Raw genomic sequence first — 13,809 nt, forward strand, 5'->3', positions numbered from 1 at the left:
GGGTTCAAACTCAAGAACTGCGAGATCATGACCTGAGCCAAAAGCAGACGCTTAACCAACTGAGCCACCCAGGCTCCCTGTTCTCCTTGTTCTTATAGCCTTATATCCCTGAAATACACCAAAGCATAAGATAGACAGATGATAGATTAGATTAGATAGATAGATAGAGAATGTAAGAAATGTTAATGTATATTTAATTGTCTTAAAATGGAATAATCAAAAGGTGTTGAGCTTTGTGGCTTCGGAAAGTCTCATAGGTCACTAAGGTTCTTAAAACATTTTTTGTTTCAACCTGGAAGGCATAAGTAAACAGTGTACAAATTTCAACATACAAACTATTCAGATGGGAAGGTTGGAATCGTTTATGTTATTTATCCTCAAAACTTAAAGGATGCTAATAACTGGTCTCTACCGATGTCCCGTGACAAATTAGAGGTTTTCACCTGAAATTTCAGATATCTTTTTTTTCTCACGTTGCTCTCCCTCATTTGCAAAAGACTGCACACTCTGGTCTTCCTCACTAAAAATGCAACAACCTGCATGTAAATTTTTCCTCTGGAAAAGGGCAAAGACATACCAGAGGAAGAGTGACACTTGAATTCAGAAACTGAACAACCCCAGTGTGGTCCCAGGAACAGCAAGTCCAACAATGTCCCCTGGAAGCTTCCGGCAATAGGGGCTCTTAGCTGCATAGGAAAGATGGAGCCACCCTGCCCAGAGGTGCAGATAAGAGGCTGTGGGGCGTCTCCTCGGTTCTCTGTGAGGAGTCGGTCAAAGAAGCACTGCGAGAACCAGGAGAATCTTCTCCACTCTGACCAGCAAGCCCCAGACCGCATCTCTACGTCTCCCACTTACAGGAGATTAAGGGGCAATGTCTGTGGAGCATCACACTGCTGCCTCAGCAAGAGACCTAGGAAGTGGTCACCTGGAAAGAGCCTGGAAGCCAGCAGGAGCCTGCCTGCTCTCCACGTTACCTCCCCAAGAGTCCGCCTGAAGCCCAAAGAATTCTTCACATTCTCTATCGCCCTTGAGACTCCAACCAAGATTCCCTCCGGATCCCCAAAGGTCCTCAACACAACTGGCTCATTTGAACCCCTTCTCCTATCTACGGCCATACCACCCTGAACACATCCAGTCTTATCTGAACCCCTTCCCCTGCTTCAGCCCATCAGTGGGGGGTCTTTTTCCCAGGCCTCTCTTCCAGAGAGAGGAAGCCACTCACCACCCAGCCCTGCCACAAGGCCTCCTGGTTCTCGGGTAATACGGTGTCGGACCTCCCGTGCTCGATCAGAGCACTACAAGGCAAGATGGGTCTCTGGGTTGCCATATTACCCCAAATGCCACGAGGTCCTATGATGGGAGACAGCACAGGAAGTCACACACTTTTCAGGACATGTTGGCTCCAAGTAGTTTGGAGAAGAGGGAGAACAGAGGTCTAGTTCACTTTCTTCTTCTAGAGTAGAAGGTCAGGTTAGCGATGGTCTGTCGGCCATTAGATATAGTAAAGGCAGCCCTCTTGCGATCCAGGCCATTGAAGACAACCTGGTAGGGCTAGTTTAAAAGCAGAGAAAGGAAGAATTGTTCAAATATCTAATCTTCTCCCCCTCCTCACCAAAAAGAAAATATCCAGAACATTTTAGCTAGGAAAGTTCATTGCCTCTCTTTTCCAGATGTCTGCTTTGGAATTTGGGGTGGATTTAAGCAAAACTGAAACATACATTTGAAAAACTTATTTCAGAGAGAATTACACCCAGCCAGCTGGGCACGTCTTTATTTTCTCTAATGCTGTGAAAACTGTCCACTGCTGACTTTTCCCTCTCTGTGGCTGTTCTGACATAGCAAACCTGATGGCACATTAATCAGGGCACTTTGCTTTACAGCCCCCGAGTCGCTTAACATTTATGGGTGACAGAGTCTTAATTTCAAGAGTCTCCTTGAAGGCAGAGCATTTTGCTGTGGCTTTTTGGGGCAAGGTATGACGGCCACATGCGGTCATGGTTTTCATTTTGAATTGCCAATGACTTGGCCCTGTGGCTTAATTAACATCCACTTAGTAATTGGTTTTGTCAGGCTGAGAAAATATAAAGGCCAGAAACATTCAACAGCTCTTCAAAGAGAAACTCAGAGGGCAAGGATAAAAACAGCAAGATGCGCTGTTTGAAGCTAGGACGACCTTTCAAAGGTCTCTTCTGACAGATTGTGTCTGTATTTGAGAAGCAGGTAGGCTGTGTCAGAAACCAGCTCTGGATTTTCAGCATGGTCCCCAGGGATGCGCCGGTGGGCTTGCCATTCTTCCCGGGGATGAAGAGCCCCTGTGACAGCAAGGGAAAGATCCATGCTCAGTTTCACCCACCCCATTTGCAAGCTGGGCGGGAAAGCCCTTATTTCATTTGGAAAGTCACGGAGAAATTGTCAGGAAGTGGCCATTGTTTTATTACAGGACCTCGATCCTCAAGCAAAATATTGCTGTTTTCAGCCGGAGGAATGAGATCCGCGTATGCCATCTTTGTTGATTTTAACCCTCTTAACCCCAGTTGACGGAAACATATCGACTAAGGCTGAGGACATTTACAAAGCCACATGGGAAAATGCAGATTATCGCGTTAGTGTTTCCATTAGCTATTCCTATATGACCAACCACCCCAAACCTCAGGGGCTTAAAACAACAACCAGCTATTTTTTCTTATGTATCTGTGCATCTATCAGGTGTGAGTTGAAGTAGGCTGGTCTCAGCTGGGTAGTTCCACTCTGCATGTTCCTCATCCTTTTCACGGAACCAAAGGGTATATTCTTCTTATGGTGAAAGGAGAGGTTCGGGAAGACACTTGCAGCATGGGCTTGGTGTCTGTCCTAATTCTACTGGCCAAAGCAAGTCACATGACTGAACTCAGTGGGGGTGGGGTAGGAAATTATGTGTCACCTACATGGGAGAGCACGGAAGCGTTACTTGGTAAAGGGTGTGGATACAAAAGTTGGTAAAGAATGGAATTATTGATACAAATCTTCTACAGACACAAATGAGAATAAAACTCTAAAATAATGCCTGATTCAGGTGTGTCAGAGGAAGGGAAAGAGAGAGGAGTCTCAGAGAAAGATGATGTTAGAGTCGATCATGCAGAGTCTAATAGGGTGTTTGGGATTTTGTTCCTTACCCTAAGAGCAGTCTGAAACCACTGACTGGACAGACACGGCCAGATGGATAAAGGGTGGACGTGACATTTAGGTGAGAGAGGACTCCAGCAGAACAATTAGAATGTTCAGATATGAGAAGTCAGTAGGCTAGGCTCTGATGAACGCACTGGAGTTAAAAAGAAGTATTTCAGTTGAGGAGGTATTAGGAGGTAGAATCATCTAGACTTTGTGAATAGTAGACCATCAGGGTGAGAGGAAGGAAGTTGTCAAGAATGACCTCTAAGCTTCTGGCTTGCATCTCTGGGTGGCAGATAGTTCCATTGACCAATCTAGGTAACCATGTGTGGACGGGTGAGGGAGGAGAAGAATTGGGGAGGGCGGGTTATAGGTCTTGATGTCAAGTTTGGGCATCTGACCTCGGCTCAGGTCATGATACGGTTCACGAGTTTGAGCCCTATGTTGGGTTCTGTGCTGACAGCTCACAGCCTGGAGCCTACTTCGGATTTTGTCTCCCTCCCCCTCTCGTTCTCTCCCTCTCTATCTCTCTCTCTCTCCTCTTTCTCAAAAATAAAACATTAAAATAAATTAAAATTTAAAAAAAGAATGCTTCCTAGAGCAGGTAAAATCTGTGTGCAGCTCTGATTATAAGATAAGTTAGCAGACATATAGTTTAAGTGATAGGACACAACCAACCATTTGCAAAAGATAGCACGCAGGTAATTTTTACTGACATGCAGAATCTTTGTAAGATGATAACAGAACTAGTTTTGGTAAATTCAAAGGAACAACTTGGCAGGGAACCTGGGTGACTTAGTCAGTTACGTGTCCGATTCTTGATTTTGGCTCAAGTCATGATCTCACGGTGGTGACATCGAGCCCCGCGTCGGGCTCCACACTGCGCATGAGCCTACTTAAAGTTCTCTTTCCCTCTGCCCCTCTCCCCTGCTCTGTTTTTTTCTCTCTCAAAAAAGTGTTTTTAATAAAATAAATGAATGAATGAATAATAACATGTCTATTAAATGATATAAACCATGAGCTAGCAAACTACGGCCTCTGGGCCAAATTCAGTCCTCCATCTGTTTTCGTAAATAATTTCGCTGGAACACAGCCACACCCTCTGATTTGAAAACTGGTCTTGGCCGCTCTTACAAGCCAATGGCAGAGTTGTACTACAGTCACTACAAAGACCATAGTGCCCATCGAAGCCTAAAATGTTAACAACCTGGCAGTTTATTAAAAAAGTTTGCTGACCCCTAGGATATTCAATGAAGAAGTGCTTGCCTATATGTGTATCAGTCAGTCGCAACATTTTTTGCCTTATAGAATAGACATGAGCCCTTTTGTAAAAATACTGATTCTTCTTTTATTATGGGGTTTTAACATGTGGCCTGACAATTGAGCAGGCTCATATAAGTGAGGGTCCAGTCTACTCTCGGTTCTGAAATCAGCTCAGGGTTATGACCTTGATTCCAGGTTTTCGTGAACTTTTTTTTTCTTGCTGCCATTCCCTCTCTGCCTCTGTACTATTCCTTTGAACTCACACTCACTCCAAACCTTCTCCTATCACCAAAATACACCTTCTGGAAAAAAAATCTTTATAGTTCATTCTTACTAAAGTGTGAAGGACTTTAGGCTTAAGGGATATCTGTGCTCATCTTTCCAGGTAGAGCAGTGTATCCTTTCCTTTTGGGGGAGGAATTCCTCCCTAAACCTATGTCTAAGACACTGCTGCATTTCTTTTCCATTTGTCTGCTTCCAGAGTCAAGACCTTCCTGAGGGCAGAGACCTCTTATTTACCTTTAATCTTTGTAAGACGATGCCTAGGTCACTTAGTCGATTGGCAGGCAGGCTGGCAGGTGGCTTGACTTACAGTGTCACTTATCAATCCCTGATTTATTTGCGTTTTGACAGAGGACATGACTTGAGGCCAAGCGATGAAGGTGCGTTGGTGGGATTTTAAACATCAGGAAGCAAACAGGGAGATTTTATGGGCAGGGAGATCTTTCTAGCCCCCTTAAAATTTATAACAGAAAGCCATCTGCCTCACTTAATTTTTCAGTCTTCCCTGAAGCTGAAAACGGAAATGGACAAACCACCTCTAGGAACCATGCTGGGCGTGTCTGACCACAGCAAACCCCTCAGGCATAGGCTCTTGTTAAGAATGTAACAGGGGCGCCTGGGTGGCGCAGTCGGTTGAGCGTCCGACTTCAGCCAGGTCACGATCTCGCGGTCCGTGAGTTCGAGCCCCGCGTCGGGCTCTGGGCTGATGGCTCAGAGCCTGGAGCCTGTTTCCGATTCTGTGTCTCCCTCTCTCTCTGCCCCTCCCCCGTTCATGCTCTGTCTCTCTCTGTTCCAAAAATGAATAAACGTTGAAAAAAAAAAAATTAAAAAAAAAAAAAAATTAAAAAAAGAATGTAACAGACCCCACCTACTCCCTCTCAGGTTTCCCTTAGGAATTTGACAAAAGACCTAAGTATGGCCCCAGACCACCCCTCATACAATGGAAATGAGCCAATCAGGAATGGACAACCCAGCACCTAGCGCTTTCGGGGGTAGAACCTGAGAAGGAACAAGGGGGAAGCAAGGGGGTGGCGACCAGAACCTTATAAACAAGGACCCTCCCCCATAGTCCTGGGGCATCACTTTGGAATGTCCCCTCTCTGTAAAAAGAGCTTTCCTACTTTCTCCTTTTCTAATCTTCTATTCTAATAAATTTTTGCCTGCTGCACATTTCATGTCCACCTCTTCTTTCTTTGAAGCGGCGACACAATGAATCCTGAGTATTGTGGTAAAAAGCCCTACAACAGTAACATCGGCACAAAACCCAAATAGCAAGGTATTCGAAAATCTCTCGAGGAAGAAACCAGACAAAAACATTAAATGCCAGTAAGACATCCCCCACCCCCAACCCCTCAAGTCAGATCTGAAGTAGCACAACATAGTGTTAGGGAGCTTTTAGAATCAAACTCCCTGAGTTTGAACCCTGTTTCTCTCTGGCAGTGTGGTCTCAGGCATGGTTCTTAACTCAAAACCTCAAAATCTTCATCCGTGAAATGGGGATGCAAATAGTACTCATCTAATAGGCTTTGGATGTGGTAAATAGAGCAACACAAATATTAGTGTTTTGTTTTTTTTTAAACCATGTACTCATTCATTCATTAAGCACTTCCTGTATGCAAGTTACGGACCTATTCTTTCTAAGATATTCTGATCTCAGAGTAAAATGGTCTATCACCCGAAGTTCACCTGAGGTGTCTGAACATTAGATTCAATACAATGTTATATCCTCCACAGGCTTTTATTTAAAACCTGACATACACGTAGCACTGTCTCTAAAGCTTGGGTGGCACCCGAGAGGGAGAACACCCCGTCCTGGCTCTTGCAGAGCCTAGAAGCTTGTTAGAAATGTATTAACTAGAGACTAATAGATTGTATATTGATTTTGGGGTTGTGTGTTTGTTTTTTAGCTTTTTTGAAAGATTTCACACTCCACAGCATCATATTTTACTGTATTGCACTTTCTTTTTTTCTCTCAATGTTATTGAGATGTAATTGACATATAACATCGTATAAGTTTAAGGTGTATCTTACAACGATTTGATATATGTATGTATTGCAAAATGATCACCACCATAAGTTTAGTTAACGTCCATCACCTCATATAGTTGCAACTTTTTTGCCCTTTGTGGTAAGATAGAGGGCATGTTGTTAATTAGTCAGAAGGGGAGACTGGGGTCTCAGGGAGGCTGAGCTGGGCGTGGCTGGAGGGCAAGGCTGCCGGCCAGCTTCCTTTCACAGCAGGAACCGTGTGTTATTCTTCCACTGGCATCGGCTCCTCTAGAACGGACGCTCCATGTATGCAGGGATCATGTCTGTTTTGTTCATTCCTATATCCTTAGTGCCTAGAACACAGCCTGGCGCATAGTGCATGTTTATTTAAGGAAAAAGGAAGTTCGTCGGTGAGTTAGTTAAGTTAGGACAAGCGTGGTAGGGGAAACTGTATGATCCCTTTTGTGTTTTGTATATTTTCTCCTCCGGATACTTTTCTCCCTCCAGCATCTTGTAACCTTCCCCATCTTCCCAGTCTGAATTGTGTTTCTCTCTTACGTGTACCTGGAGTTGCTGGGCATTTGCACAAGTATTACCTCTTCCCCCTGGGCTGTACTGCGACTTCCATTCCACAAGGACAGTAGCCTGAAAAGCTGGTGAGAGCGGGCAGCTGCCAGCACCAGCAGCTGCCCTGGGGCCTGGCCCGCACGTGTGTTTGGTAACTACTGCGGGGTGAGCCCTGGAGGTCACAGCTTTGGCAGTTCTCCACACTGATGAGACTCCACAGGCTGGCTCTGTTCTGTGTCGAAAATGGCTTGTCAGGGATGAGTCTTCTGTATGTTCACTCCACATTCATGAAGGGGCCACTATGTATCAGGCCCTGGACAAGAGCCACAGGCTCCCGGTCCTTTCTGAAGTCTCAGTGGGATTCTAGCAAATGGAATCTTTTGGTAGAAAGTTGAGCTGGAAATTATAGTCAAACAGGAAAAGGAACGTTCCCAATTATCTTCTGAGACTCGTAATGGAAAAATATATCCCAGATTTCACCGACTGGCAATCTATTTGTCATTTCTCTGTTGATTACTTTAAAAGGGGATATTTGGGGCGCCTGGGTGGCTCGGTCAGTTGAGAGTCCAACTCTTCATTTTGTCTCAAGTCATGATCCCAGGGTCGTGGGATCAAGCCCATGTGCGGCTCCGTGCTGAGTGTGGCACTTGCTTAAGATTCTCTCTCTCCCTCTGCCGCTCTCCACAGCTCATGTGCTCTCTCTCTCTCTCTCTCCCTTTGGCCCCCTCTCCCCTGCCTATTCTCTCTCTTTAAAAATAAAATTAAGGGCACCTGGGTGGCTCAGTCCATTAAGTGTCCAACTTCGGCTCAGGTCATGGTCTCACAGCTTGTGGATTCAAGCCCCGCGTCAGGCTTTGTGTTGACAGCTCAGAGCTTGGAGCCTGCTTCGGATTCTGTGTCTGTCTTTCACTCTGCCCCTCCCCCGCTCATTCTCTCTCTCTCTCTCTCTCTCTCTCTCTCTCAAGAATAAACATTAAAAATAATAATAAAAAAATTAAAATTAAATTAAAATTAAAAATAAGAAAAAATAAAAATAAAAGGAGATAGATATTTTTTAAGATTGTTGCTGATTCTTAATTTGCTCCTCTTGTATAATCAACGCATAGTTCTAAGCAAGCATTCCAAATTGCACTGTCTCTCTTGCATAGAGTAAAACACTATGGTTCTTAAAATAGAATACCTACTTTGTCTAGTCACACAATTACTGGAAAACCACCTGCTGGAAAAGGTATATTTACCATGAATTTTACTACCAGGCAAGGATATCACATCCGAGGAATGCAGCCTGATGAGCTTGCCTGGTAAGAAAGAAACCACTGGGCAACATTCATAGCAGGAGTAAGAGTTAGATTATGCCTTATCCAAAATATAGTACCTTCAATAAGATTTTTACATCATTAAGACACACATATCACCATAGGGCAGCAGGTAACCCCCGTAATCTCTAGTATTTTTCATTATTTTCCTTTAAAATTTGCACCCAGGAATTAGAAGCCAACAGTTCTTAGTTTAAGCCCATTGCAAAAAAATGCAAATGATGCACTAGTCATATTTCTAAAGGAGGAGCTTTAATCATTCATCTTCAAACATTTCTGCCAAGATAAAGGTCACCGTATAATTACTGCTCCCATCCACTGCCCACTGGCATGGAAACTGAGAGCAGTGCTCCTAAATCCTTGATTCACCAGAGACAGAAAGGGTCTCACTACAGGTGTTTTCCACATAACGAAGCTGAGGCTCAGGAAGACCCCATGCCAAGGTCAAACGTAATGAAGGTCAGAGTTGGGAATCAAGTTGACCAGTGCCCTTGCCATTCACTTGCACTACCCCCCTTTATTAGTCTTCTGTGGCCTCTATAATAAATTACCACTAACCAGGAGACTTAAACAAAGAGAAATTTACACTTTCACAGTTCTGGAAGCCAGAAATCCAGAATCAAGGAACTGGCAGAGCTGGGCTCCTTCCGAAGGTTCTAGGGAAGGACCTTTCCTTGCTTCTTCATCCGGGTGTTCCGTGACTGGGGCTGCACCACTTTAATCTCTGCCTCTATCTTCAGATAACCTTCTTTCCTCTCTATGTCTATTCTCACCCTGTCTCTTATTAGTACACGTGTAGATGGATTTAGGGCCCACCCAGATAATCCAGAACAATCTCATCTCGAGTTCTTTCATTTAATTACACCTGCAAAGACTTTAGCCAAATAAGATCCCAGGTGCGGGTTCCAGAGTTTAAGACATGGACCTATCTTTCGAGGAGCTTCCATTCAACCCACTCCGTTTCTTCTTCTACCCAATGTAACCATCATTATATCAATTAAAAAATAAATAAATAAATGTAGTGCTCTAACATGGTTTGTAGTGTCTTTCTCTTCCCCCTATTTACAAGTCCAACTTGCATATTTAAACTTTGAATTCTGGCTCTGTGTTCACTAGCAAGGCAACCTTAAGTAAGTTGCTTATCTTTCCCTATAAGCTTTAGCTTTCTTGGCTCTAGAATGAGAACAGTAAATTCTACTTTGCAGGGTGCTTGGGAAAATCTACATGATAATGATGTTAAAATGCTTAAGTGGCCAATAAGTGCCAGCTGATTTTAAATTAGAATAAAATATTTACCAAGACCAATCTGTTCTTTACCATGTGTATGCATTCGAGGTCCACGGTATGGGGGTTGGGGACACATCTCCACCAGCCAGAAACTTTTCTGGCACTAACGTGTAACAGTAGGCTCATTGTTGACTGTTGATGCATGGGTGTGTGGCCTGCTCAGCAGTGGGAGGAGAATTCTCTGGATTCTCTAAATTGTTGCTGTCCCAGCCCACACCATGGACCTTTGAATCTTCAGTGGAAGATAGAATAAGGAGACGTTCTGGTACCAGAAAGGAGACAAGATTATTCCAGCAACTATGGGACTAGTCCCTTGGGATACGACTCCCCTGGGGCAACGCAACTCAGGATTAGAGTGGTTGTGTTTGGGTTTCTGGATGCTGTGTGGGGTGGAGAGGGAGGGGAGGGGGGATAGGCCGACCAGCCCAAGAGGGCTGCAAAGTCTGGGTCAGGTACCTGGTTACACAACCTCCTGGGTCCAGAATTTCATCCTGAAGCAAATAACCAGAATAGCCAAGCATCGAACGAGCAAACAAAAAAGAAAAATGCGTTTCTCAAGGATGTTTGTTTAGTTGTGCGCTTCCAAACAAATAAAGGCAGCATAAGTTATACTGTATTTACACAGAGACAGCAGACTGCCAGCCACACCCCAAACCCCAAACGTGTTTGTATTTATTGTTAGTCCATCTCCTAGTCTGACCTATCTCTGAGGAAATTAGGTTTCAAAACCTTCCTTCCACCCCCTTCCACACAGTATGCCACTACCCTATGCACACACCATTTTGTTTGGGGGAGGGAAATAAAAAATTCTGAATTTGTTCCAGTAATTGTTTCTAGTGAATAATCAGTCCAGAACTAGACACAAGGATCCTGCACGCATGCCATTTTTCCGTAGAAAGCAATTCGATTTGTAAGAACAAAACGAAGATAACCAGTTTGGAATCACCAACACCCCTCTTACCATGAGACCTAAATTCAAAGTCATTCTGAATTCTCTGCAACCATTTGCATTAACGTCATTAATCCAATGATCCTAACAGGCCTGGCTGCCACAGACATGGGGTTCTTGAGAGAGTACCCAGAAATCTAATCCACTGCCAGACATGGGTGATGCAGTGGCAGGTTTTCTGTACCAATTCGTGTCTCTTCATGTTACTTTATGCAGATGTTCTTTCTTATTGTTTTCCTAGGTCTTCGTATAATTACCCTGTGGTTCTTGATATTTTTATTAACCCATGGCTGCTTCTTATGAACATAAAAGGGCCATGTCCACACAGATTCTGTTTTCCCCTTCCAGGGCATGCCCACCTTTCCAGAATGAGCATCATTGGGTTTTGAACACCAAGGCAACAAAGCCGAGGTCAGGGCTCAAGGGCTGTGCCAGCCAGTTGTCTTCCCTCTGCTCCATATGTGCAAACTGAACTCCCAAACCTGGCCTGTGTGCTCCTAAATGGATGCTTCATGTCAGAAGGTATCCTGGATAAGGTAGAAATGGATAGAGTAATTTAACTACCTCTAATGAGAGCGGGGAGGGGGGGGAGGGGGAGGGGGAGGAGGATTCATACTGCACTTTGCTGTTGTGAATGCATATGATTATTTATTTATGACTTAGAATGGAAAAGCACATTCATTAGAGGACTGTCTGTGTATCTTTCTATAGATCAACGTGTCTATTCCTTCAAGAAGCTTATTTGAATACCTGCTCTATGTCAAGTGCTATGCGAGGTACTTGGGTTCTGTAATATATAAGACACAGCATCAGCCTTCCTGAAATCATTATAGAGTAAAAAGACAAGGTGAGGGTAGAAGAGGGAGGGAGAGAGAGGGATGGCTCTTCCTGAGAGGATCAGAACAGACTTTTGGAGGAAGAGAGTCAAAGCTGGAATTCAGACATGTATGTGGGTTTGTTTGCCAGGCAAAATGGAGATCGGAAGGCAGATGGGAGCTACCTGAGCCAAGGTGTGGAGACGTGAAGGGCAGGGTACATTTAAAGAACAGCAAGCAGCTTGCTATCACTGGATTACACATTCTGCAAGAGTTCATATCAGGAAACGACAAATGACGATTCTGGGCGTGTGAGAACCCTCACATGAAATGCTTATGTTTCATTTATTCAAGAAATGTTTGTTGAGCTCATACTAAACAGAAGGATTTAGAACAGGAGTTAGGAGCTTAGGGTAAGGGAGGAGATAAGGCATAAATCTGCAAACCACCTTATAAAGTAAGACACTTACCACGAGGGAGGCAACATCAGAGAGGTATTTCATTCGTGTGCCTCAATAACGATGGATTGAATACTAAATGAATACTCACTACATTAAGAAATAAGACATGTTTGGCAAGGAGCTGGCAATCTAGTAGAATAAATAGAACATCATATCATAGTTTATTCAATAAGCAATGTACTAGCATTTATTGACAGCTTACTAAGTAAGTTCCAGACACCGATCTAAGTGCTTTATGTTGATTAACTTCAATCGTCCTCACCCAATAGGTAAATATCATTATTGTCTACATTTCACAAATGGCAACATCAGGCCCAGAGAGGTTATTAACTCCCTCAATCACAGCTAAGATTAAAATCCAGACAATTTGTCTCTACGTTCTTAACCATCACTCCAGAGAACTATGGAAGCAGGGGAGAGAAACACAAGCCAGCCTAGACATGGCTGGGGAAGACTCGTCCTTTTATTCCACGAGTAGTTATAGGATTATAGTTATAGCTTATAGAATCTTAGGAAACTACCAAACTTCTGATACTCACCAGATTATGAAACGTCTAGAGTTCAAGTTCAAGGGTAAACCTTTTCCCCAAAATCCAACTAGGTTACATTTTTCACTCACATGATTAAAATTTTTCCATGCCCCATCCAATCCAGGTTCATCTATCCCCTCAAACACCAACTCTAATCATATGCTTCTAGGATCTTTATCAAGAGAAGTATAAATTTAATGGGGAAACTGCTAATATTTCTTTTCAGGGATCCCCTTACAGGCTCCCAGCATTTTATGTTATCTAATGGCTTTGGAATGGCACTGTGAAAATTCCTGGCTGGATGTGCAAACTGTTCATTTATTATGTATCAGTCTAATTATCTTACATCCAATGAAATTAGAATATATTTCTCATTCAAATCACTGTAACTTTTCCATCTCCTAATTCAGCCCCCTGTATCCTCATAACCACTATAGGCATTGGGTTGACAAATAGCAAGAAGGGGAGAATTGTAAGAAGTTAATGATTTTCGAATCATCTCTAATGATCTTATTATGAAACCTCATCATATATAGATGGTAAAAGAGTCACAAGAGGTCCAAATGCCAAAAGATGACCTTGTTCTTAGAGAAGGAAGTCCAGGATGGAGAGATCTGTGTAAGTTAGGATAGCATTTGCCTGCAGGTAACAGAATCCAACTAGAATGACCTAGACAAATAAAGAGTGTTTCTCCTGTAATATGACCAGAGCCCAGGCCAGGTGTCAGCAACCTGCCAGGCTCCTTCTGTTTTTCTGTTCTGCTGTTATCTTTGCAAGACCACTGGTATGCTTTCAGATATCAAGCCATATTCCAGACCACAAGAAGAGCAAAGATCAGGGATGCCTGGGTGGCTTCGTTGGTTGAGCATCTGACTTTGACTTGCGTCATGATCTCACAGTTCATGACTTCGAGCCTCACCTCAAGCCCCACGTCAGGCTCTGTGCTGATAGCTCAGATTCTGTGTCTCCCTCTCTCTGTACCTCCCCTGTTTGCTCTCTGATTCTCTCTTTCAAAAATCAACATACCATATATATAAATATTATATATATATATTTTTATATATATTATGACTATATATATATATATATATAAAAGACAGAAGCTATCAACTCTGTCCCCTTTGAGAAAGTTTTTCCAGAAGCCACATCCTGCAACTCCTGCTTAAACCTCATTGCCATATTTGAGTGACATGGCCTCAGAGC

At 43.5% G+C, this 13,809-nt stretch overlaps 1 protein-coding gene across 1 annotated transcript in view; it reads left to right on the forward strand.

Moving 5' to 3' along the window:
* The first annotated feature begins 699 nt into the window (after nucleotides 1-699).
* PLEKHG7 (pleckstrin homology and RhoGEF domain containing G7) overlaps nucleotides 700-13,809 on the forward strand; it is a 60,329-nt gene continuing 47,219 nt past the window's right edge. Inside the window, 5 exon segments of the mRNA XM_045466506.1 lie at nucleotides 700-885; nucleotides 888-990; nucleotides 993-1,257; nucleotides 1,458-1,545; nucleotides 11,512-11,576. Coding sequence (XP_045322462.1) covers nucleotides 700-885; nucleotides 888-990; nucleotides 993-1,257; nucleotides 1,458-1,545; nucleotides 11,512-11,576 — 707 coding nt within the window.

This window comes from Leopardus geoffroyi, chromosome B4 (assembly GCF_018350155.1).
Source record: "Leopardus geoffroyi isolate Oge1 chromosome B4, O.geoffroyi_Oge1_pat1.0, whole genome shotgun sequence".
Classification (NCBI taxonomy): Eukaryota; Metazoa; Chordata; class Mammalia; order Carnivora; family Felidae; genus Leopardus; species Leopardus geoffroyi.